At 45.1% G+C, this 26,574-nt stretch overlaps 1 protein-coding gene across 4 annotated transcripts in view; it reads right to left on the bottom strand.

Moving 5' to 3' along the window:
* SLC25A40 (solute carrier family 25 member 40) overlaps positions 1-26,574 on the bottom strand; it is a 79,151-nt gene that overhangs the window by 49,134 nt on the left and 3,443 nt on the right. For 2 of the 4 annotated variants that reach the window (XM_045005632.1, XM_045005633.1), the window contains exons 2-6: positions 23,673-23,794; positions 18,254-18,313; positions 15,929-16,035; positions 12,021-12,088; positions 7,278-7,402 (exon numbers count right to left, since the gene is read on the bottom strand). In XM_045005632.1, coding sequence (XP_044861567.1) covers positions 7,278-7,402; positions 12,021-12,088; positions 15,929-16,035; positions 18,254-18,313; positions 23,673-23,769 — 457 coding nt within the window. In that variant the 5' untranslated portion in view covers positions 23,770-23,794. Of the gene's footprint in view, positions 1-7,277; positions 7,403-12,020; positions 12,089-15,928; positions 16,036-18,224; positions 18,314-19,040; positions 19,279-23,672; positions 23,795-26,574 lie in introns of those variants that run through there. The other 2 variants (XM_045005635.1, XM_045005636.1) reach the window with 2 other exon arrangements.

Raw genomic sequence — 26,574 nt, 5'->3', positions numbered from 1 at the left:
AAAAATAATCCAATATTTCTTCCCCCCCCCCCTATATTTTTGGTTCCTTTCAGCCACAAGATGAGAGGCTATGTCTTCATACAGACCTAGGCATGGTCTACATATAAAACTTAGGTTGACCTAACTGCATTGCACAAGGCTGTGAAAATTTTTGTGCTCTGTGCAATGTAGTTAGGTCCACCCAACCCCAGTGTAGACATAGCAGCTATGCCAATGGAGGAATTCTTCTGTCAACTGAGACACCATCTCTTAGAGAGGTGGATTATCTGTACGGTCAGAAAAAACCCTTCCATCGATGTAGGAAGCATCCTAACACTACAGCAGCAAAGGTGCAGCACCATAGCTGTGCCACTAGACTGTAGACATACCCTCTGAGTGTGACAAATTGCACTAGTTTGCCGCATACCAGCTGGCTTTGTGGACCATGCTACCACATACTAAAAGTTCCATAACGCACACTACAAAACTTTTAGTGCATGGTAGCAGAGTCCCCATAGCCAGTAAGTGTGTGACAAACTAGTGAGCTATACATTCGACTGTGGCTTGCTTCATGCTAATACTTGGTCTACACTACAAACTTAGGTTGATGTAAGTTGCCTTCAGTCAACCTGTTAATGCATGTATCTACACTCAAATTTGTCTCTGGCCAACGTAAGCGCCCTGTTATAGTGACTCAGTAAAACCACGTCCCAGAACTGCCTTGAGTGACGGTAGACCTACTGAGATCAACGCAGTGAGAGTGTAGACACTGTGTGACCTACGTCAACCTTAACAGTTCTCCAGCAGTGGGCATGCAATACCCAACAGTGACCGCTCTGGTCACAATTATGAATTGCACTGCCACGGAAACCAGAAGCCACCACCATCCTTTAAAACACCCCCATATTTTTAAATGCCTTTTCCCGATTGCCAAATTCATGAGCACACCTAGCAGCTCCCCCTTGTCGTGTGCAAGTGCCCAACCAGCCATACCAGCTCCACACACTAGACACGCTTTTGCCTGGAGTAGACAGCAGGTACTTTCAGCTTTTCTTGGAGCCTGAACCGCAAATAAATCTGTTTTAATCTGTATAAATCCATAAATTGGATAAATCCATACAGGGTAAATCCATAAATTGTCCACCCTCTATATCACAGATAGAGAGATATGCACAGCTGTTTGCTCCCCCAGGTTTTAATCACTTACTCTGGATTTATTAATAAACAAAATTGATTTTATTAAGTATAAAAAATAGGATTTAAGTGGTTCCAAGTAATAGACAGAACAAAGCAAGTCAGCAAGCAAAATAAAACAAAAACATGCAAATCTAAGCCTAATACATTAAGAAACTGATTACAGGTAATAGCTCACCCTCAAAGATGTTCCAATATGCTTCTTTCACAGACTAGACTCCTTCCTAGTCTGGGACCAATCCTTTTCCCTGGTACATTACTTGTTAGTTCCAGCATACATCTCAGGTGGTAAGAAGGGGTTCTCTCATGACTGGCAGCCCTTTTTGTCCTGCTCTACCCCCTTTTATAGCTTTGGCACAAGGCTGGAATCTTTTGTCTCTGCTTGTCCCCTACTCTCTTCTAAATGAAAAAGTACCAGATTTAAGATGGATTTCATCATCAGGTGACATGGTCACATGTCACTGTAAGATCCTAGTCTCCATTCCCCATGGGCTGGCCCACATGTACACAGGAAGGCTTTCAAGTAACTAGGGCCATTTACAACTGATTGTTTCTGGAGCACCCTTAATGGCCTCCACTTAATATGTTTCCATCAGTGATACAAGTTTATATCTTATTCTCCTAACTCCAGATATAGAAATAATACATGCTAACAAATAGGATGAACACACTTAGTAGATTACAAGCTTTCTAATGGTACCATACAAGGGGTATTTAGCGTAAAGCATATTCTGGTTATGTCATATTCATAAGCATATTTCCACAAAGCATATGGAGTGCAATGTCACAAAATGAAAAGATGGTGCCCAGCTCAGCCCCAGGTTAACAAGACACAGGTATCGACTTTTCATTATTAACAAACAGAGGTAGAGCTTGCATCTGCTTTTCATTCCCCTGTTGGGTTAGATTGGGGAGGGCATGCACATCATTTTTTTTTATACACATAAGGATGTCCCTTGTATCCTCCTAAGAAATTTTGATGAAATTTTCATAGAGATACTCTGAAATCCTCTCCTGAAGGTTTCTACGGATGGCAAGAAGAAGTTACTCATGTTGTGCAGTAACGATGGTTCTTCGAGATGTGTGTCCCTGTGGGTGCTCCACTCTAGATAAGGGTCTGACCCTGCACCGGAGATCAGAGATTTCTCGCAGCAGTACTTGGCCAGGGGAAGGGCATGCACAGGAGTCATCTCATGCAGCCGTTGGCACCTCCTGTAGCGTGTGCTCCCCCAAGCATCCCCTCCGTTCCTTCTCTACCACAGAGCTCAGCTGTGTGAACTACGAAGTAGAGGGGAAGAGAGTGGGGTAGTGGAGCACTCACAGGGACACACATCTTGAAGAACCATCGTTACTGCACAAAGCGAGTAACTACTTTTGTATTGGTAGTGATTGGGTCCTACTGTGAACTTCAGGAACCATCTGTGCGCAGGATGCACTGTAATATGGAAGTATACATCTTGGAGGTTGAGGGCTGCAAACCAGCCGCCCGCGTCTAGGGCTGGGATTATTGTGGCCAGAGTGACCATTTTGAATTTGTGGTTGTGTACGAAGCTGTTGAGTTTTCAGAGATCCAAGACTGGTCTCCATACCCCTCCTTTCTTCTCTGTCAGGAAATATTTGGAATAAAACCCCCTCCCTCAGTATTGATGTGGTACTGGTTCTACAGCACCCAGCAGTAGGAGGTGGTCTATTTCCTGTTGCAGAAGGTGCTCATGAGAGGGGTCCCTGAAGGGGGGAGAATGGGGGGGATGGCTGTGAAAGGAATGGTGTAGCCAGACTGTATGATCTCCAAAACCTATTGATCTGTGGCTATCAAAGCCCAGGCATGGTAAAATGGGTGTAGGCGGTGACCAAAATTGTGGGATGGGGTATCTGTTGGCGCCTGGTTCTGTGGAGCTCATCGTATCTGAGCCCACAGACTGTTTGGGTCTGTTCTGAGTGAAGTATCGTGGTTGACGATGGTTAAACGAGGTGTCTTGTGACCTCTGGTATGGTGTAAAGCGAGGGTGTTTGTCAGGCAGTGGGTGTATGCCTAGTGTATGCAGCATTGCTCGGGAGGCCTTCATGGTATGGAGGACGCCGTCTGTTTGCTATGAGAATAGTTTATGCCTAGTGAGGGGGAGATTCTCCACTTTCAGCTGTAGTTCTTTTGGGATTCCCGAAGCCTGCAACCATGATGTTCTTCTCATAACCACAGATGTTGTGGTTGTTTGGGCCGCTGTATTCGCTACATCCATCGAGGTTTGCAGTGGTGTGTGGGCTATTAAATGACCCTTGTTGATAATGGCAGTGAGTTGAGGACATTTATGCTTGGGGAGGTCCTCCACAAACTCTTGTATTTTACAATAGTTCAAGTAGTCGTAATTTGCTAGTAGAGCAGAATAGTTGGCAACTCTAAGCAGAATGGTGGCTGATGAGTAAACTTTCCGCCCAAAGAGGTCCAGTCTCTTGTGTTCTTTATCTTGTAGTGAGCAGTGGAAATGAGACTGTTTACTGCACTGATTAGCAGCCTCTACTACCAGAGAGCAGGCTTGAGGGTGTGAAAACAAAAATTCTATGCCTTTGGCTGGAACGAAGTATTTCCTGACAGCCCTTTTGTTGGTGGGTGGTGCCGATGTTTGCCATATTACCTCCGCAGGCTCTATTATAGCCTCATCCATGGGGAGGGCAATCTTGGTCGATGATGCCAGTTGTAAGATTTTTAACAACTTATGTTGTTTCTCTTGCATTTCATGTAAGGCAATTTCTTGGCTGTTTGCTACTCTTTTGAAGAGTTCTTGGAACTGTTTCAGGTCATCTGGTGTCATAGGGGTAGACAGCGTCACTGTTTTGTCTGGTGCAGATGAGTGTGGGGCAGGTGGTGAATCATCCAGGTCTGCCTTAAAAGTGACCTACAAAGGGGAAAACATGAGCCTGCCCTTTTTTTTTTTTTGGGGTGCGCTTCTTTGTGGTGTATAAAAGATAGCTTAATTTTAAATTATTTATTTTTTAAAATATTTGTATTTTAAGTACCTTTTCTATTTGTTTTGTTTACTTTAGAAATATCAGGAATATCAAGTCTGGTGTTCCATTTGTTGAAAGACTCAGATCTCAGATATGTATACTGTGAGTTCTCTCCCCCCTTAACTGAAAAAGTACAGACTGGGGACTCGTTAACAAACAAACCTCTTCACTATCATCCAAGCTGATAAGGATATTTCATAGAGTTAAGGCCAGAAGGGACCACCAGCTCATTTAGTCTGACCTCTTGTACATCACAGACCACGAACAACCTAACATCTGCACACTAAACCCAACCACTGAAATTAGACCAAAATATTACAGCCCATGGGAAACTAGCTTATGTGCCACAGGCAAAGAACAGTAAGGACTAAGGTGCACCGATGCCTGAGGCCCCCGCAGTGGCAGGGAAATGATTAAATGAGATAGAACCAAACAATCCTGGCATGTGATCCACACTGACATGCTGCAAAGGAAAAAAAAAACAAAAAAACAAAAAAAACATTCCCAGGTCACTGCCAATCTAACATGGAGGAAATTCCTTTCTAACCCCACACATTGTGATCAGTTACCACAAGGACATGAGCAAGAACTAACCAGCCATGCACCTGAAAGAGAGTATACTCAATACCACCTCACAGCACTGGCTGTCCCTATCCAATGTCCGGACATGGCCATCCCTGATGCTTCAGAGGAAGGAAATTAAGAAAGAAAACACACAAAATAAATCTCCCAGACTACATCGGTGGACGAAAGAAATCCCTTCCTGACCCCTGCAGATGGCTGGCTGAACCCTTGAAGCATGAGCTTTTAAGAACATAAGACATAATCCAGAAGTGAGCCCCAGGACTGTTGAGCCCTCCTCCATACCACCACAAGCAACTCTGTCATAGAATTACAGTCATAAATTGGATCAGCTCGCTCTTTAAACTAATTGAGTTGTTTATTCCTACAACTCTTATTGGGAGGCTGTTCCAGAACCTCATCCTACTGTCATGGTTACAAACCTTCTTCTAATTTCCAGCCTGAATTTGTTCTTGGCCAGTTTATACCATTTGTTCTTGTGTAAACATTGTCCTTTAGCTAAAACAGCTCTTCACTCTTCCTGATCTTTACCTCCCTAATGAATTTATAGACAACAATCATACCCTCTATCACAGTGACTCTCAACCAGGGTAGGCATACCTCTTGGGGTACGTAGAGGTCTTCCAGGAAGTACATCAACTCATCTAGATATTTGCCTAGTTTTACAACAGGGTACATAAAAAGCACTAGCAAAGTCAATACAACTAACATTTCATATAGACAATGATTTGTTTATACTGCTCTATATACTTTATACTGAAATGTAAGTACAATATTTATATTCCAATTGATTTATTTTGTATGGTAAAAATGAGAAACTAAGCAATTTTTCAGTAATAGTATGCTGTGAAACTTTTATGTCTGATTTTGTAAGGAAGCAGATTTTAAGTGAGGTGTAACTTGGGAATAACCAAACCAGATTCCTGAAAGGGGTACAGTAGTCTGGAAAGCTCATCCAGTATTCTCTCATAATATAGGCCCTCCATTCCCCTGATTATCCTAGTAGCTCTTCTCTGCACCTGTTCCAGTTTAAATTAATCTTTCTTGAACATGGGTGACCAGAACTGCACACAGTATTCCAAATGAGGTCTTATCAGTGCCCTTGGTTTGCCCTTTACCATGGCATTAATACTTCTCTATATCTACTGGAAATGCCTTGCCTAATGTATCCTAGGATTGTATTTGCCTTTTTCATAAACACATCACATTGGTGGCTTACAGTCATCTTGTGATCAACCCACACACCTGGAGTCTCCCTCCTGTTTTGTCACCTCCAACTAATAAGCACCCAGCAGTACCAGAAATTATTATTATTAGCCCTTAAGTGCATCACCTTGCACTTTGTATTATTGAATTTTATTTCATTTCTGTCACTCCAGTCTTCATGATCATCCAAATGTCCCTGTATAATATTTCGATTCTCCTCTGTAATGACAATGCCTCCCAATTTTATATCACCAGCAAATTTCATTAGAACACTCGTACTTTTTGTGCCAAAGTAATTAATAAAAATATTTAGCAAGATTGGTCCCGAGACTGAATTTTGAGGAACTCCGCTAGTAAATATAGGGGGAAGTTAACTCGTTGACTTCAAATACTGCAATGATCAAGTCCAGTATGTTGTCTCCCAATTGTTTACAGGATGTTTATTTGACAATCAAAGATCTTTAAACAATTTTAATAAAAATCCAGTACCCTCTGAATCAGCTACCATGTTCTATATCTATCACAGCCCAATCCTACCAGTTCTCCAGTGTCCCTAAGGACTCCTAGGAAAACCAGAAGATAGAAGACCAGAAATTCTTGTGTACAATATGCAGAAAAAAAGTTTTTTTAAAAAAATCTAGCTCTTTATACATCATAAAGAAGCAAAAAGATGCGTAAGTTCAAATTAGTTTAAAGGTTACTAGCAAAGGAAAAAGAGTGTGATCAATGTTATTTACTGTTCATTAGACAAAGAATGAGAATGAAATTAATTTGTCTTTAGCAGCATATGATGCGGTAGCACCCTACCCAGGTAATGAAATAGTTAACTAGAGACAGAGAGCAATTAGAAAACCTAGTTGCACCTGGAGGGTGGGCCAGGTCCAAATGAAGGTGAAGCCCAGCTGGGGAAGGAGTTGGGTGGTGTGCATAAAGGGAGAAAGCCCAGCTAAGAGGGTGGCCAGAAAAAGACCTCTGTAGTCCCTCTCTGGTTACTAGAATGGAGGAAAGGTCTAGAAAGAGGTAGAGCTACAGTCAACCCAGAGAAAAAGCCTAACAGAAATCCACAAAGGTAACAAGAAGCCTGAAGTAGCAGACCTTAGCTGCTCACAACAGGGTCCCTAGACTGGAACCCAGAAGAGATGGAGAGCCTTGATTCCCTTCTGGTCCACAAATAGGTGATGGTGAAACATCCTGACACAAGGGGAGAAGTACTATTAAGTTGCGAATGATAGCAAATTTGCCTTAAAATGTAAAATAGCTGGGAAAGGAATAGTAAAGAAAATACCATAATATACAGATAATTTATGACTCACATCTACTTATGGAGCCTGCAAGAACTGGAATGTAGTCACTGTCTTTTCCTAGTTTAGATATCAAAACTTCACTCAGTTGATCGTAGCTGGTAAAATAAATTACTGTACTTGGAACTGCCATTATTCTAAAATACAAAAACAAAGGAAGTCTATCAATTGTCACAAAGAAAACCGGATGTCTCCAACATAATTTAGATCAGTTATCAAATATACATTTTTTGGGGGGTTAAATAAAAAAGGATAAACATTTCAACTGTGTTATGGATGAAGGAGAAAAAAATCATCATGTCTACCTCCTGCAACTCACAAATGTCTACCAAATCTCCATTAACCAACTGTGTGGTGAACATACATGCACACTGGGTTCCTCTTGAACTCAATTGTTTTCACAATCTGCCTCAGAAGTTTTATCAATGCATACAATTTCTTTCAAGTCTGATAGTTTGCCAGATTGTGCCACCCTTATTCATGCTGCAAGGTACTACTCAATACGGATAAGGGTGGCACAATCTGGCCTTTAATGATTATGACAAACAACATTTATCTAATAATTTCTAACCAAACCAAATCTTATGTTGATGCATGTTAGGGTGGTAAAATTTGTTAAAAACATGACACCCAATTAGTTTTTCCTCCCAAATAGTAACTATAATAACTGCCTAGGTTAAAGGCAAGCACTATCTGCTGCAACAAGGACATTTGAAATTCAGAAGAAAATTCTAAATGCATATTACTTAGACTAGAGAAGCCTTATTCTGAGGCATGTATCATGCACTGGGACTCTAAAGGTATATCTACATTGCAACAAAACACCCACAGCTGGCTGGTGTCAGTTGGCTAAGGCTCACATGGCTTGGGCTTCAGGGCTATAAGACTGCAGTGTAGACGTTCAGGGTTGCGCTCGGGCTCCCAAGCCAGATTGTCTACACTGCAATTTTATAGACTTTATCCCAAGTCACCCAACACAGGCCACGTGTGGGTGTTTTACTACAGTGTAGACATACCATAAGATCCCCTCTGCTGGACAGTATGGAGGGGGTAAGATCATGCTATTTAGGCAGGTTTATTTATGCCTGGACTTAGGCACCTATCTCCATGACAGGTTTGGGGATAAGCACACACCCCTCTCCTTTGCATCTCCCATTGGCTAGCTCAGGCAACTCTCCTGCCTAGCATGCTAGTTTTATGAATCGCCTATCTGTCCCCGTTCATTGTATAGGGAGCTAAGGTGCCTAACTCAGACTTTGTGGATCACAGTGTTGCTGAGATTTTCTAACTTTTAGGTGCCACAACTCTCAGCATCACAATGACTAAGTCCCTTTGTGAATCTGGGCCCTATTTACTAAACTGAGATTTGTTACTCACTTAGCTACTGGATAATGATTCTTTTATCTTACCCAGCATGGGTCACATTTGTGGATCTTACTTTTTGAAGAATGAAAATGTTGCGGTAAGCACATCTAAATTCTCCTATTCTTCAGCATAGTAAGGACCACAGATCCTACAGCTGGATTTTATTATCTGTGTGTAAGTAGGTAAAACAACTTAGCCTAACATAAAACAACTTGAAATAAATATGCATAGAGTCTTTTTCCTGAGTTACTATATCATGCAACATCGTTGTCCCCAAAACAACATTGGATGAGGCTTACAAGTCAGCTTTGATATATTTACTGAAGAAATGAGTAAAAGAGGCCATTTCTATTCCTAGGAAGTGTAGCCTGAGGGCTGAAGAATGACTTTTTGTCTTGCTTGGCTCAGGTATACACTACCTGATCCACTTAGATACTTATGACTTTAAAGCCTTGAAATAGCCAGGTGCTAGACCACAAGTAACATGCTTTATTTCATCAGAGCTTCACTTTTGTTTTTATATTTATAGTGCTGGTATAGACACTGAAAGTATACTTAGTGCTATTGCTTGGGTCAAGATGATTGTAGCACTATGTGCTGTGATTTATTGGTTATGGAGTTGACTTTAAGGAGTAATGATCAGGGCCACCCAGAGGATTCAGGGGGCCTGGGGTCTTCAGCGGCGGGGGGCCCCCGCTTCGGCGGTAAATTGGCGGCGGGGGGGTCCTTCCGCTCTGGGACTCGCCGCCGAAGTGCCCCAAAGACCCGCAATGGGGGCCCCCGGCCACCGAATTACCACTGAAGCGGGACCTGGCACTTCGGTGGCCCCCCCGTCGCCCTGGTAATGATAGGCGTGGCCCTGGTAATGATAGGTTTGCCTTGAGAGCCAGTTTCTTGGCATGAAAAATGCAGTATTCGTACTTTGTAGATAGAGGTCTTGAGCCCAGATCCACAAAGATATTTGAGCCCATAACTTCCACTGATTTCAATGGAAGTTAGGAACTTTAAATACCTTTATGGATCTGGGCCTTGTAGCAGAGTGCTTACCCTGCTCCTGCACTGAAGGGCTTAAAGCAGCCCTGAGGGAAGGTTGTGGCTGGGAGCTACTAAGCTGGGCTGATTGGGAAGTGGCTGCAGCTGGGCCACGCCCAGTGGTGAGCTTGAGCTGGTTCGCAGGAACCGGTTGTTAAATTTAGCAGGCCTTTTAGAACCGGTTGTTCCAAGACAACCGGTTCTATAAAGGGCTTTATTTAACAAAAGCTCTGGCCCAAGCTCACTTCCCCCTCCTCTCCTGCTCCGCCTCCCCTTCTCCTCCCCCTCCCCTGCTTCCCGCAAATCAGATGTTCGCGGGAAGCCTGAACAAGCAGCAGGCAGGCAGGCAAGCTGGGGCGCGGGGGGAGGTGTGGCAGGCTCAGCGGCTCCCTCCAGCACAGCTCCTGGTCCCGGAGCGCGGCTCCCTCCAGCCTGGCACCCCCCAGCCGAGCGCCCCCAGCCCCAGCCCGGTCCCGGCCCCCGCTTTGGCCCCGCAGCTCCAGCCCGGCCCCCGCGGAGACGGTGCTGGTCCTGGCCCCCGCGGTTGCAGCTCCGGCCCGGCTCGGGCTCCGTGGCACCAGTGCCGGTCCCAGGCACCGGTGCTGGCTCCGGCCTGACCGGTCCCAGGTGCCGGTGCTAGCTCCGGCCTGGCCGGTCCCAGGCGCCGGTGCTGAGCCTGTGCCCCCCGGCTCCAGCCCGGCCCCCGCGGTTGCGGCTCCGGCCCGATTCGGCTTGGGCCCCGCGGCTCTGGCACCGGTGGTGGTCCCGGATGCCAGTGCCGGCTCCATGCCCCGCGGCTTCAGCCCGGCCCCTGCGGTTGCGGCTCCGGCCCAGTTTGGGCCCCGCGGCGCGGGTGCCGGTCCCGGGCGCCGGTGCTGGGCCCGGCCCCGCGGTTGCAGCTCTGGCCCGGCTCGGGCCCTGCGGCGCTGGGTGCTGGTCCTGGCACCGGCAGAGCGGCTCCAGGCAGCGCTGTAAGGGAGCAGGGAGGGGGTGTTAGAAGAGGGCAGGGGAGTTTGGGAGGTTGTGGGGGGGGTGGATAGGGGTGGAGCAGTCAGAGGACAGGGGGATTGAATGGGGGCAAGGGTCCTGGGGGGGCAGTCAGGAAGGAGCAGGGGTTGGATGGAGTGGCAGGGGGCAGTCAGGGACAGGGATTCCAGAGGTGGTCAGGGGACAGGGAGAAGAGGTGGTTGGATGGGGCAGGGGTCTCGGGGGGCAATCAGGAATGAGAGGCGGGGTTGGATGGAGCAGCAGGGGGTGGTCAGGGAAGGGGGGTAGATGGGGCAGAGGTCCCAGGGGGGCGTCAAAGAACGTGGGGGGTTGGATGGGGCAGGGGTCCTGGGGTGGGGGACGGCCACGACCCCCTCGTGGGGTGAGGAGGAGGGAACCTGTTAATATTTTGGCAACTCATCACTGGCCACGCCCTAATCAGGCCACAGCTGGCCTGTATAAAGAGGCTGGGAGCCAGAAGCCCAAAAAGTCTCTCTCTGTTTGTAGAAGGAGAAGGGCTTGGCTGCAGGGAGTTAGAAGCAGGGCTGAGTGAAGCAGGGCTGAAGAAAGGCAGAGGAGCTGGGGAGCTCTAGCCTGGAAAGACCCAGTCTGTGGCCTAGCATTGGGCTAAAAGGTACCGGGGGTTGCAGAGGGCAGCCCAGGCGTAGGCCGAGGCAGCAGGTCCAAACCCTCCTTGCCAGTGATGAGTAGGCTGATTCTGCAGTCTGCCCCAGGGCATGGGGCTAGACAATGACTGGCAGTAGCCATACACTGAGGTGAGGTGGGGATAGAGGGTGGGGGTTCCCCGGGGAGGGGAGACCCCGAGAGAAAGTGGGTTATTGCCAAGGGGCAGCACCTCAGGTGAAAGGGCACCGGATCTAGGGAGGGACACGGGGGCCAAGAGGACAGGCGGATCATCGACCTGCAGAGGGCGCTCTGAAGCTGGAACTGAGCTAATTCCCTGACAGACCAGCAGGAGGCGCCGCAGGGGTGAGTCCACTCCTCTACAGGCCTTAATTCCTATTCTTTCCAGGATGATGATATGATATGCTCTCAAAAAACCACCTGATAGAGAGGGAACAATGATATTGCACTTGAAAGGTATTAGCTGATAGTCAAAGGTTTTATGTGCCTGCACAACTACTGAGGATACATCAAAGAGGCTGCACGGAGAAATCTCATTGACTGGCTGAAGTTATATTCTTGCCTCTGAAGGTTTCCAGTACACTAGATATAACTAACAAGTTAATTCGTGAAACTTGTAAATTGTCTATAATTAAACACTTAGGAATAAGCATACTCACTGGTCAAAATAATGAAGTATAACTACCCGTTAAAACACATTATTGAAAATAAGAAATTGCAACTTACAACGTTGGAGGGAGTCCACTCCACAGTGATTTAATACCCTCTAGTTTAATAATTTTCACAAACGCATCCTAAAATAATAACCAAATACAGATCATTAGTTAGTTATTTAACTCTCCAATTCATGTAACAATTATGTTGGTGGGCAGGAGATGGAATTAAAAATACACTGCAAGAGAAAGTAGTACACTAAAAAATGGTTTGTCACACTAAGGCCCCAATCCTGTAAATATTTACACACATAATTAACTTTAAGTACTAGTTCCTCCATTGGTATAAATCAGAATTGTCAGATGTATAAAGTTAAGCATGTACATAAATATTTGCAGGATCGGGACCTTAGTTTGTAACATCAGTAGACATCAAAGAAGCACGACGGATATGACTGGGAACAAATTACTTTCAAAACAGGTACAGCACAGGCAGTAACTATGAAAGCTTCCCTAAACTATCCCACCCACACATCTCTATCACCTGAAAGAATTACCTCCAGGTATAAGAAGATAATTCACTCTCCATGCTTGGTCAGTACTTGGCCTCTAACAGCAAGAATGCATATTATGCTTGGCCAATTAGGATGGGATTTTATGGTGATGTAGACACCACCGATAGAAACTATGTGGACCACTAGCTAGTTTCATATGGGTCACCAGTCATTATAGGATGATTATTTTCTGTCACTACCTACCTGTACTGCATTTGAATATATGTCCTTTGTTTGTTATACCATTACATATAAAGAACCACTTCCTCAAGGGAAGTAAATTGGCACAGTTTTCCATTGGCTGATTTACACCAGCTGAGGATCTGGCCAAACCTTTGTTCCCCTAATTAATATACTTTTTGTTGTGATGTGATTCCAGCAAGACAATTAATGTTTACATAGGGCCCAAAGTGTGCTGGACACATTTACAATCTAAAGCGGTACAGAGGGAGGATGGCAGTGACTGAGCAGTGAAATCATGCATCTTATTAATTACATGACATGTTAACAGAATTTGATATCAGTTCATGCACGAGGCTTTCAAGGGCAAAAATATTAAAATATTTTTTTAAACAGCAATTTCTTGACAATTAGCACCCAATTATATGGTAATAAAGGATAGTTTTATTAGCCTCAGAATTGTCCATAACTACTTTCCAAAAGTAAAAGAAAACTCCAGAATCTGGTAAAATTAGTCCTCCTCTTGTATTCCCCACCAAAATGCCCCTTGGTATAGGGGAAATGTGCACAAGATCATTTACCAAACAGAATTTAAGTGACTTGCTAAAGATTATGCAGTGGAGTTGACTGAAAAATGCAGACAAATATTTGTGAAAAAAAATCTGTTTTGTGAAACTTTGTTGAAATTTTCAAAAAAAACTTTCAACTACGCTAAAAGCTAGTAAAAAAATCTTGCAATACTTTTCATGAAATTTTTTTTAAAATTGCAAAAAAGCTCACTGAAATTTAGAAAATTCTTGAATACCTCTATTATGTAGTAAGTTTACACAAGAGTTAAGAAATCTGGTGGCTGAAGTGGAGTCCTGTGCTTTAATTTCTAGATTCCAGTGTCTCTTCTACAAAATTATTTCAAATCACCTGGTGAAATCCTGGTCCCATTGACTTCTATCGAGCCACAATTTCACCCCTGTACTTAACCGGGACAACCTTAAAATTGGGCTAATAATGCATATACAAGTCAGTAAAATGCTGAAAGATCTGCAGATAGAAAAGTACAGTAAGTACAGATAATTATTATTATGCATGTATTTCAGACTGGGGAGGTAAGATCAGAGGGTCAGTATCTTGGCAGGAAGGAACTGTGTCTTCCCTTTCCACCTCTCCTTTATCTTAATTAATCTATGATTGTTCTAGGTGAATGTGTGTGAGAGAAAAAAAAAGACAGAGCCCTTCTCAAACACTTTGGATAACTAGTAATAATTCTATTGTTATAATAGATAAAAGTAACTAAAATAAAATGGAACTCAGAATAGTGGCTTAGGAATTGTGAGTGGAACCAACTGACCTGGTTCTAGTTTTTGTTCAGACACTTAATTTGCTATGATTGTTAGCACTTTTTACCATAATTTAAAGTGAAGGAATGTTATTCTGCATATGCATATATGCGCAGAATACCATTAGCTACACAGCAGATCTTGTTCAGATGTGCATTGACTGGATAAGGCAAGGCCCTGCAGGAGCCATTATGCTTGGCAATCAGCACAAAACTGGACACACACACAAATAATAAGCTCAGCATTCATCCATTCTTCCTAGAGTTGATGTTCCAATTTTTAAAAAAAGGAAAAATATGGGACCTACAAGTACTGTTTTGTGTCTACATTTAAGGTTTTAGCTTGGGTCCTGCAGGCTGATTAACAAAGGTGCAAAAACCAACCGTCCCATGCATCTGATGAAGTGGGTATTCTCCCAGGAAAGCTCATGCTCCAAAATGTCTGTTAGTCTATAACAGGGGTCTCAAACATGCGGCCCGCGGAGCTCTTCCCTGCGGCCCGCGGAGCTCCCCAGGGCCGCCCAGAGGGGGGGGCAAAGGGGGCAATTTGCCCCGGGCCCCGGGCTCCGCAGGGGCCCCCAAGAGAAAAGCGGAGGCTCCCGCCTCCGCCCCTCTCCTGGAGCCTTTCCCTCCCCTCCTTAGCCCCCCCCTTACCCGAGCGCGTCTCCGTCCGAGCGCCTGAGCCCCGCCCCGATCCGAGCCGCGTGGGGAGGGGGCGGGGCTGGGAGCTTTGGGCTGAGCGCTGCGCTCGGCGTGGAGCTCACAGCCCCGCCCCCTCACCACGCGGCTCTGAGCGGGATGAAGCTCAGGCCTCGCCGGAGACGCGCTCGGGTAAGGGGGGGGGGGGAAAGCGGGAGCCGCCGGGGCCGGGGCCGGGCCGTGGGGGGGGGGGGGGAAGGGAACCACGACCCGCAGGGCCGGGCCGGGCCGGGGGGTGGGGGAGGGAAGCGAGACCCGCCGGGGCCGGGCCGGGCCGGGGGGGAAGGGAAGCGAGACCCACCGGGCCGGGCCAGGGGTGGGGAAGGGAAGCGAGACCCGCCGGGGCCGGGCCGGGCCGGGGGGTGGGGGAAGGGAAGCGAGACTCGCCGGGTCAGGCCGGGGGTTGGGAAGGGAAGCGAGACCCCCCGGGGCCGGGCCGGGGGGTGGGGGAGGGAAGCGGGACCGGCCGGGGCCAGGGTGGGAAGCGGGACCGGCCGGGGTGGGGAAAAGAGAGACCCGCCGCCGCCGAAGCGCAGCCCGGTCTTCGGCGGTGGGGGGCCCCTTCTGTTCCGGGACCCGCCGCCTAAGTGCCCCGCCGCCAAGCCACCAAACAGCTGTTGGTGGCGCTTAGCACTTTCCAGGAGGGAGGGGGGAGGAGCGGGGAGCCGCGCGCTTAGGGGAGGAGGTGGAGAAGAGACAGGGCAGGGGCGGGGCCTCATGGAAGGGGTGGATTGGGGGTGGGGCCAGAGGCAGCAAGGGGGCGTGTCAGTGATGCGGCCCTCGGGCCAATGCACTAGTCCTCATGCGGCCCTCGGGGTCATTTGAGTTTGAGACCCCTGGTCTATAAGGTGCCACAAGACTCTTTGCTGCTTTACAGATCCAGACTAAGATGGCTACCCCTCTGATACTTGAAACTAACCCTGCAATCTGATCTGCATGGATCGGAACCTTACTGTTTTACAGTAGGCAGTGTGTCAGAAAGAAAAGCAAAATCTTATGAGATACTTGCTATATTTAAACATGTTGATAAATCTTCTATAAATCTGCACTGTCAAAGTATGTACACTCCTAGTGATATTGTTTAGCAATATGAAATCCCTCTCAAACAACATTGAACAGCACATGAACTCCTTAAGAGGTTTAACTAGTAGTATATCACTGTTTATTTTTAACACATTCCCAAAATACTTAGTATTACAAATGTAACTTCCTTACCAACATCCCTCTGAAATGGCCAGGTTTCTTATACCAGGCTTTGCTTTTCCCATCCTCACAGACATATACATGATCCATAAGGCCATTGGAGTATACAAAACATTTTCCTAATAAAATGTAACATATAAGGAAACAGTTAACTCCTGCAATATCTTTACCATTCAATAGCATTTCTACATCAATCATATGGGTAACAAATATGCTGCTCTGACAAACTGGGACAGAATAAATTTGGAAAGCCAATAAAGGCTGGCATTAAAAAGGGAAAGGCAGGGGAGCAGCAAACACAACTACCAAAAATATCCCTGCCAGATTAAATGAAATTGCTTACCCAGACTCCAAAAGCTGGAGTTAAGCATTAATGGAGCTAGCACTACATTAGTGGCTGTTGAAGGAGCAAGAAAACAGGAAAGGAGTTGGATATAATTAAATCAGATTTCATTTATACCATCTACCCTGTGAGGTAGGTACTATTATCCCCATTTTACCAATGGGCAAATGGAGGCACAGGGAGGTTAAATGACTTTGCCCAAGGTGACACAGGAAGTCTGTGGCAGAGCAGGGACTTAGGTATCTCAATCACCTTCTCATTTCTTTTCTCTTGCCCTCTCTCTCTCTCTCCTTTGTTAATTATATATAAATAGCAAGAATAAATTGGCACATCTTTGACAGAAGTATAAGACAACATAGCATTTTAGCTTTCTGTTTACACAAGTGGCCAAATAAGAATTATTGCTCCTTTTCAAAATTTTCCTCAAGCTCCGGATATGGGCTTTACTGTTGAATTAGGATTCCAGTAATCATGGTTTTATAATAATAAATCTCTTGTAGGAATATTTAACTTAATTATATTGATGTCTATTTCTCCTTAACCAACTGTATATAGTTTTGCAATGCTCCTGTGCTCTTCATAGTTGAAATACTGATGCGGTCAGAAGAGTGGCTATGTAAAAATGGCACCTTCTTACTTAAGAAATCTTCCTGGGTGTACTGAGTTATACCTACTTACTTAATTGACTAAAATAAGATTTTGCTACCTTTTTTACTCTTATTGACATCATAGAGTCAACACAGCTATAGAAGAGCGAACTAGAATCTTCTCTGGCTCAGCATCAACATAATTGTCAAGTAAATTCAAACTGAGGTTGCCAACTGTCTAATCACACAAACCCAAACACCCTTGCCCCACCCTACGCCAAGGCCCCGCCCTGCTCACTCCATCCGCCCTCCCTCCATCGCTTACTCTCCCCCACCCTCACTCACTTTCACCGGGCTGGGGCAGGGGGCTGGGATGCAGGAGGGGGTGCAAGCTCTGGGAGGGAGTTTGGGCACTGGAGGGGGCTCAGGGCTGGGGCAGTGAATTGGGGTGCAGGAGAGGTGAGGGCTGCTGGCTCTGGGAGGGAGTTTCGGTGCAGGAGAGGGCTACCCGGGCTGGGACAAGGGGTTGGGGTACAAGAGGGGTGCAGGCTCTGGGGGGAAGTTTGAGTGCAGGAGGGGGTTCAGAGCTAGGGGTTGGGGTGTGGGAGAGGGTGAGTGGTGCAGACTCAGGTGGCTCCTGGTCAGCAGTGTAGCAGGTCTAAGGCAGGCTTCCTGCTGCCCTGGCCTGGCACTGCTACTGGAAGCAGCTGGCACATTCCTGCGACCCCTGGAGATGGGGGCAGGAGGCTCCGCGCACTGCCCTGAAGCTCCCATTGACCACTGTTCCCAGCCAATGGGAGCTGCAGAGTCGGCAGGGACAGTGTGCAGAGACCCTCCTGCTGCCCCAGGGCCCGCATTGACGTGCCAGCCACTTCTGGGAGTGGCATGGGGCCAGGGCAAGGAGCCTGCATTATCCCTGCAGCCTAAAATCTCCCGGTTTGGCTTCAGTAATGTCCGGGAGATAGAGCCTGACTCTGGGAGACTCCTGGCAAAACTGGGAGAGTTGTTAACCCTAGTTCAAACTGCAAGATCAAGTTTTGCATTCAGTTACATCTATACAACTCAAATAACAATACTGGAGTGCAGAGTTGTACCTGAGGGCAGAATTTGGACCTCAAAAACACTACTACTAGAGATGAGGTGCAAGTCAGAAAGAACACAGTTGGACTTCCTGGTCCTAGTTGATTCTGCAGGGCTGAAAGTTGGCGGTGGAGGGGGGGGGGGGAATCTTTTTCTTAAAAAAATAGGCAAATTCGAACTAAAGCCATTGAGACAAACACAGAACCTTACATCATCATTTTTCAGAGTAGAAGTACACTTAAAATAGATTTGGGAGAAATTATTAAGATGGAAAGTATTTATAAAGATATCAGACTACCTTAATTATTTAAAAACCTGTATATTTACCATTAGCGAATGAATTGCTTTGGGCTTGCAGTCGAATTTTGACAACATCAAGAGGTGTCACTAAAACAAACCAAAAAAGAATCACATGACTTTTTGATGAATACATTTTAGATGTATTATTTCCTCCTTAGGAATGCACTGCAAGCCTTGGAAGAGGAGCAGCACATTGATTCTGATGCCATGTCATTAGTTTCCACAACTACTACACTAATTATTTCTCAGAAAAGAAAATTATCATTTTGCAAAGTGTGACGGGATTCCCCGGGGTGCAGCCTGGGACTGTGGGACCGCCTAGGCTGTCTCTCACAATGCTTTGCTAATGACAAGCAGCAAGCCCCTCCAGGTGGTGTTATCACTCAGCACAACCGCATGTGGAGCCCCACACCCAGCTAGATTGCATGAATGCTCCCAGAGCCACTCATGAATCACACAGAGAAAGGCACCAGCCAAATCCCCCCAGCTCCCAGCCTTGTACCTCAGGAATATACCATCTTGCACTGCTCAAGACAAGCAGTGCATATTTATTAATTGGTTCACCACTTCATTGATGGAAAGTGGATATACACTAGCCTTTGTAAACCTCAGCAAACACCCTTACCAAACACTTCAGGCAAACTCATTGGTAAAAATAAACAGTTAAACAAATTTATTGACTACAAAAGATAGATTTTAAGTGATTATAAATGAAAAGTCAGAGTTAGTTACCAAAATAAAATAAAAGCACGCAGTCTAAACTCTCAACCCTATTAGACTGGGCAACATTTAGATGAAGCAGTTTTTCTCATACCACTGAATATTGCAGTACATAGCACACCCTTGAAACCTGGGTCAGTCCTCTGTTGGAGTCTTCAGTCTTTTGAGGGTCCTGGTTGCTTGCAGCGTAGTTGAGGGAAGGAGAAAGGCCAAGCAGTGGGCCCCCATGTTCTGTTTTATACCCTTAGTCCATGTGCTTGGAGAACACAAGTCCAGGCATGTCTGGTGGGCATTGCCGAGTTCCAAGATAAAGCAATACCCTGGTGTGTCTCCTGTAAGTGAGTCATTGAATTGTAACTCCTCTGCTGGACAATGGATGATAATGTCTGTTCAGCACCCACCCAGCGTTGGTTACCTACGTCCTTGTAATTATCTCTGGAGAGCTAGTATCTGGTCACTTCCCAAACCCACAGCATATTTTAGTGACAACCATACAGCACATTCTCATAATTTCATATGCATTAATGATATACATATTTAGATGGAACAGTGGGTTTCAGCAGATCATAACCTTTCGCCGATACCTTACATGGCATGCTTTATAGGCAGGATCACAAATATATATAATTGAGGAACATGAGGTTTACAGGGTGCTTCCCCAAGGTACAGAATGTCACACAAGGCATCAGCTAGAGAAAACAGAGAAGCTGTTTAACAGATGTTTTGCTGGCCTAAGAATAGCTAATATCCTATGCGGCTTGTAGGTGACCAGCTATCCCTTTGCCTTCTTATTTCCCATCAGACAGACTGATACAAAATGTTTAGAAGAGCATGGCGATTATTCAAAACCCAATCAAAGAGGCGTGTGCCATTAAGCTGTACTGCTGAATTTGTACAAAACAGCACAGCAAAATCGTTTAAATGGCATACCACGGTGGAAACAGTACGTGTCAATTAAGCAATTGTACATATTATCAGAGCAACATAGTACCTACAAAAAGAACAGGAGTACTTGTGGCACCTTAAAGACTAACAAATTTATTGAAGCATGAGCTTTCGTGAGCTACAGCTCACTTCTTCGGATGCATAGAATGGAACACACAGACAGGAGATATTTATACATACAGAGAACATGAAAAGGTGGAAGTATGCATACCAACAGGCAGAGTCTAATCAATTGAGATGAGCTATCGTCAGCAGGAGGAAAAAAACTGTTTGAAGTGATAATTAAGATGGCCCATAGAAGGTGTGAGGAGAACTTAACATAGGGAAATAGATTCAATTAATGTAATGACCCAACCATTCATTAATTGAATCTATTTCCCTATGTTAAGTTCTCCTCACACCTTCTATGGGCCATCTTAATTATCACTTCAAACAGTTTTTTTCCTCCTGCTGACGATAGCTCATCTCAATTGATTAGACTCTGCCTGTTGGTATGCATACTTCCACCTTTTCATGTTCTCTGTATGTATAAATATCTCCTGTCTGTGTGTTCCATTCTATGCATCCGAAGAAGTGAGCTGTAGCTCACGAAAGCTCATGCTTCAATAAATTTGTTAGTCTTTAAGGTGCCACAAGTACTCCTGTTCTTTTTGCGGATACAGACTAACACGGCTGCTACTCTGAAACCTGTCATAGTACCTACAGTGTGCTAGTGTATACTTGTCTATTTCATTAATTGATTTTAATGGCAATCTGCAAAGTAAAAAAAGTGGACTTGTGCTCTCCTTTGCTTCTTTACAATGCATTTAGATGCAGGTATGTGGGGGACTGACCTTTTTTAAAAAAATCAGCTTTCTTTGCACTTTAGAAATTCAAGTTTATATACTGCTGAAAGCTACAGTGACTGGAGGAGTAGTGCAATATGACATCTGAGGAGACCCAGATCATATCTATGTTGAGAAATTTACACACACACAAAAAATCCCCATTGGTTAACATTTCCTCAGTGTAGACAAGGTCTGAAAGCAGAACAACTAAGAGGTAAGGTATCTTTAGTGAGACTATTTGCTAAACAAGAAATGTAACACCTAATATAATTACAATTCCTAACGTACATGGAAGGTTGGGGGCGAGGGGGAGGAGAATGGTTTTATTAAAAATCCAGACACATCCATCCCTTCAACTAAGGTGTGAGAGTTCATAATACACATGGTTCCTAAAAGGTCCTCTGGCAAATCCAAGGAAGATCATACATTATCTTATTTTGGCCTTCTTCAAACATCATCATATAGCAAAAAGGGGCACAAACCCAATTAATAAAAAAATCCTCTGCAGCTCAACTAAAATATTTTCCCCAGCATGTCAATGAGTAAAAAACAATACTAAAGTTGAAGCAATTCATTTAGCAACCATATAGCATGGAAGTTTATACCTGCAAACTACAACATCTGCTAATTATTTCAGGCTCTATTCAAAAAAACCTATAGTATGTCACGTGATCTCTGCACAAAAATAAAGTGATGGATGCTCATATGTTTTCCTTAGCTATTTTCAAATAGCCCACAAAATTAAGATAAATCAATACTAGGCACTTTTAAATAGATTAAAGAATGTCCACATAAGGGGGTTGCACCAGTGAATGTGATCAGCACTGCTCCATGTAGTCACATAGAGTTGGAATCTAGTTTACAGCCAGGGAGCAGGGGGAACCAGAAGCATAAACTAATGAGCTGGGCAGCGTGGAGAATAGTGCAGCTAATAAGGTCCAGGGAAATGAGCTGCTAAAGGAGGCTATAAACTGGTCCCTTCCCTTGCACAAAAATGGAAGGAAGTTCCGATCTGGGTTGCTTGCAGAAGATCACAGGAGCCAAGGACTGTGCAGAGTACAGGGATGCAGGGAGAGCATAGTGAAAAACTCATCCTTTAAAATAATCAATCAACATATTATATACCAATTAATATTTTAAACTATCAGATGCAGCTGCATGTATTGCTGTGGAGGAGAGGGAATAGAATAAATTGATACTGCTATGTAATTCAGCAGTGGTTGCTGAGGAACTTTAGGCATTGCTGCAGCAGAATCAGGTCCCACTGAATACAGAGAGCCTTAGTTATAGCTGAAGTCAGCATTCAATCTCTGCTGCAAAATGAGAGAAGCCAACTCCTGCTGGCAAATCCAGTTTTAGAACAACACTGTCAATCAAGGGCAGTCCTAATAGTCTCTCTTGAGCAGTTCTTATAACGGGAATGCCCAGGTTATCAGAGCACACACACACATACTCCTTTACTAAGCTTCAGAATCATGGCATCTCCCCCATAAGCCAATCAAATCTAAGCCTCCAAATAGGAAGTGAAGCAGTAGCCAGCAAAAAATAAAAATTATCTCAAAATAAGAAAAATAATCCCAAATCTTGCAATTTACTCTAAAGAAGCTACATGTATTTGAAAATGGACACTGAAGAAACAATTAATCAATTGTCAGGGGTGGACCCAGTAGCAAAGGATTAACAAGAGTGCTCCAAATACCTTCAGTATCTTCAAGAGTCAGAAAGTACATCTCTGATCCTGTACATTTTTAAATAAATGCATAACTTTACAAAAAGTTTCACCTGTGCTTAACTGTTTGCAGGCCTGGGTCTAAGTACTCCTCACTACTGGATGCCATTGAAACTTGTAATAAAAACACACAGGGCTTGTCTACACTGGCACTTTACAGCGCTGCAACTTTCTCGGCCAGGGGTATGAAAAAACACGCTGGTAGCTACTCCCCTCATGGAGGTGGGTTTTTTTATAGCGCTGGGAGAGCTTTAATGTTTAATTAAAGCGGCAGCACTTTAATGTTGCTAGTGAAGACATACCCACACAAAAGTGCACACAAACCACATAATAGGTGGAAAGTTTCCTGTGTTTCCCCCTCTGATTCTCCCTCCAGCCAACTCAACTGAGAATTCACAAACACAAAACTATTACCAACAAAACCACCTTTATATTTTATAATATTTTTCAGCTTTGAAGCACTTTATAGTAATTAATCAACCTCCACAAGTCTCCTAAAAGACAGGTATTATCCTCATTATGCAGCTGGAACATGCTCAAGTCCATGCAGCAACTCAGAATTGGGATAGCAGTTTAAAAGTTCCTGTCATCTTTTTCCAGCCTTGTGGTCAGTCCACTAAATCATGGTGCCTCTAAAAATTTATAATTATTTATTTTTCTCAAAAAAGAAATTCTTCAATACATTTACTTTTCAAGTTCATTATAGCTGAATTCCCGATCCTGCAAACACTTGTGCAGGTGAATAGCCACACTGAACTTGAGTGGGATGACTTGTGTGTAAAATTACTCACATGCATACTGCTTTCAGCATTGAAGACTAGCATAGTAAACAGACCACTTACAACAGAGACCTTTATCTGTCATCCATGTTTCAGAAGTAGGAATTACTGAATCAAAACTTGTTTAGCCTCATTTTGATTATAGATAGAAAAGTAAATTATTCTGTGACATTACAGGGTAAGGGAGGGGAAACAATTGTTCCCATTTTTGGAAGTGACTACATTTTGTTGAGAGACTGGAAAGACTCCAACTGACCAAAGTATTTGTGGGTTCAAAATACTTAAATAGTAATGCTGATAGAGAACACATCAAAGAGTTTCTTGTGCTATAGCACAGAAGAACAAACGTATGTAAAATAAATGTTTAAAAATCTTTTAAAATTGTCTAAACAAAAGAGAGAATTATGATTTACTTTATGCTAACTTTGATCAATATTTTGTCTTACCCAAGAGTGATGTAACAATAGCTCCACAACAAGAGGCAATTGCTTGCTGAGAAGTGGTTATTTTATACAATTCATTGTTATTCTCTTCAGAACCCATAATTTCCCTCTCACAGAAAAGCGACCTATTAAGAAATAGAAATGAGATTGTTTTCAAAACTTATGGAAAAATCATTAGAAAAAAGTGTAAATATTAGTCTTCTGTCTGCATACCAATATTGTCAAGTCATTATCGTAAAAGTTAGAAAATGTATTTGTTCTACAGCTTGTTCTGAAAAAATATTAGATCTAAGTTTACTTAAATAAATATTAAAACAAAAACTCAGATGCATAGTTAACTGTAGATTTTTAATACCTTTTAAACATTAAAAATAAAGAGGCTCTAATCCATGTCCACATCTTCCCCAGCTAGGTGCTCAGCAGCATTTGCTAGTTCAAGTGAAATTGCTGGATGTTGTCAGCACTCTGAAAGCACTGCAGGCCATATCTCTTCGCTAACCAGCCTAGCAACACCACACTCATGCTGAACAGGAGAAGATATACATTCTACTCCTGAAGGCATTATGCGGCAAAACAATTACAAATTCTGAGCCAAAAAATTAAAAATGCTGCGCACAATATTTCAAAATGCTTCAAGTTTTACTTGTTAATAAATAAATGCAGAGGCTCCAGCATGACAGTGCACAAAGGTGAGAGATCACCCTGCAGCCTCCCCACCACCCATCCCGGGGACTCGAACTCAGAGGTGAGGCTGCACCTGACCCTGACACAGCACAAGGCCTGGGCCTGCCCCAGAAACACCCTGAGGCCCTACCCTTCTGTGCTAGGCACACCAGGTGTGGGACAGGCAAGATCCAAGTGTGGAGAGGCTCAGTGTGGGGGGATCCAGGTGTGGGGTCAGAGGATTCTGTGGGGACAATCTGGGTGCAGGCAGCTCAGTAGGGGGTCTAGGTGTGGGGGGATCTGGATGCACAGAGGCTCGTTGGGGGGTGGGGGTTCCAGGTGCAATAGGACTCTGCAGGGGCTTCCAGGTGAAAGTGGTTGGGGCTCAGTGAAGGGGTCTGAGTGCTGGGGGAGTGGGGCTTGGTGGGGATCTGCGTGCAGCTAATTGGGGGTCAGTGGTGTGGGGGCCCAGGGTGATGCAGGGGTGTGTTGCTCATCAGAGTGGGGGGGTTGAGTGCAAGCAGCTCAGTGAGGGGTGGTCTGGGTGCAGAGGTGGGGGTCTGGAGGCAGGCGGTCTGGGTGCAGAGGGCTCCAGATGCAGAGGATGAGGTTCAATGGGGTAAGGTTAGGCTATGGAGGGCTACGGGGGCTCTGAGTGTACGGGCTGAGGCTTGGTGGGGGTGTCTGGGTATGGGAAACCCAGATGCACGGGGGCTGGGCAGATGGGGGAGCTGAGGAGCGATGGGAGCAGGAAGCGTGGAGGATGCTGAGCTTCCTACAGCTGGGGGAGGCTTCTGAGGGTGGGTCTGACACAGCCCCAGTCACTCCTTGCAGGGAAAGAGGAAGTCCTATCCTCTCCTGCCTCCAGCCCAGTTGGGATTAGCAGCTGATCCCGGCTCAGGGTAGGAGCCACTGGCTGGGGTGTGCCCAGCCCTGTGGTGATTTACCACTCCGCTGGCTGCTCCGGGTGCCTGAAACGATGTACCTGAGCAGCTAGGGAGGGCTGCGTGTCTGCTCTTGCATCTTCCCTTTGCTTCCCTGACAGAAAATCATTTTTCTGTGGGGAAGCAAAGAAATCTACAGGGGACATTAATTCTGCGCACACACAGTGGCGCAGAATTCACCCAGGAGTAATGTTTCCCTGCAGAATTTTACAACATTGTCTTTATGGAGGAAGAGCATTTGCCCCACACCATTCTCTGGGTGTGATCTGTAAGGAAAGGGTGGAACCATTCAAGAGCAGCACATCCATCCCTACTGCAATCCAAGAGCAAGTCAATAATTCCTCATGGTCAGCACTGCCAATGGCTAACAGATCTAACAACACCAGCATGGACATTTTATCCATCACCAGGAAGAGATCATCTACCAATGCAATTAGGGTTGTTTTTACCCCTTATACAGGTCTGTATCCAGACTGAAAAGCCTCAAAAAGAACTGAGGCATCTGGGTACTCAGGCTTCTCTCATAAAAAACCTTTTTCTATAATCTTACCCAGATATAGAACATGCAGTATTGACCAATAGTTAATGAGATTGTTGACATCAAGTTTTCACTTCTTGAACAAAGGCCAGGAGAAGCAAGCAGGCTGTCCTCACGAGCCAGGAAAGCCACAAGTCCAAAGAATAGTATGTGGGACAAGTATGATCTAAAAGTCAAGGCATGTCTTACTAAATGTACATATAACTAATGCAGCTATTTTACTGATGTTGAAAGTTCTTGTAAATTTTAAAGGGTTCTAGATAAATGCTGTGTTTTATTATTTGTCTTTACTACCTAATGACTTTAATCTCCCCATTATAAAAGCTAATCTTAACTGGCTACATGATGCAGACAAATCTCTTTAAAACTCTTCTAGAGCAGTGATTTTCAAACTGCGGGTTGCGACCCAGTACTGGGACACAGAACGTAAGGCACTGGATCGCAGCAGCTCTGGCCAGCACCGCCAGCCGGGCCATTAAAAGTCCCATCAGCAGTGCTGCCCAGCTAAGGCAGGCTAGTCCCTACCTGTTCTGACACTGCGCTGTACCCCAGAAGCGGCCAGCAGCAGGTCCAGCTCCTAGGCAGGGAGGAGAGGGGGCGCACAGGGCTCCGTGCACTGCCCCCACCCCAAGCATCAGCTCCACACTCCTATTGGCCAGAGGTGGTGCCTGAGGGCGAGACCCACATGCCTCCACCAAGGATCCAAACCTGCTGCTGGCCGCTTCCAGGGCGCAGCACAGGCCGTGGTACCAGAACAGGT

This window comes from Mauremys mutica, chromosome 2, assembly GCF_020497125.1.
Source record: "Mauremys mutica isolate MM-2020 ecotype Southern chromosome 2, ASM2049712v1, whole genome shotgun sequence".
Classification (NCBI taxonomy): Eukaryota; Metazoa; Chordata; order Testudines; family Geoemydidae; genus Mauremys; species Mauremys mutica.
The sequence above is the reverse complement of the archived record's forward strand: the minus strand, read 5'-3'. Positions and strand labels throughout refer to the sequence as shown.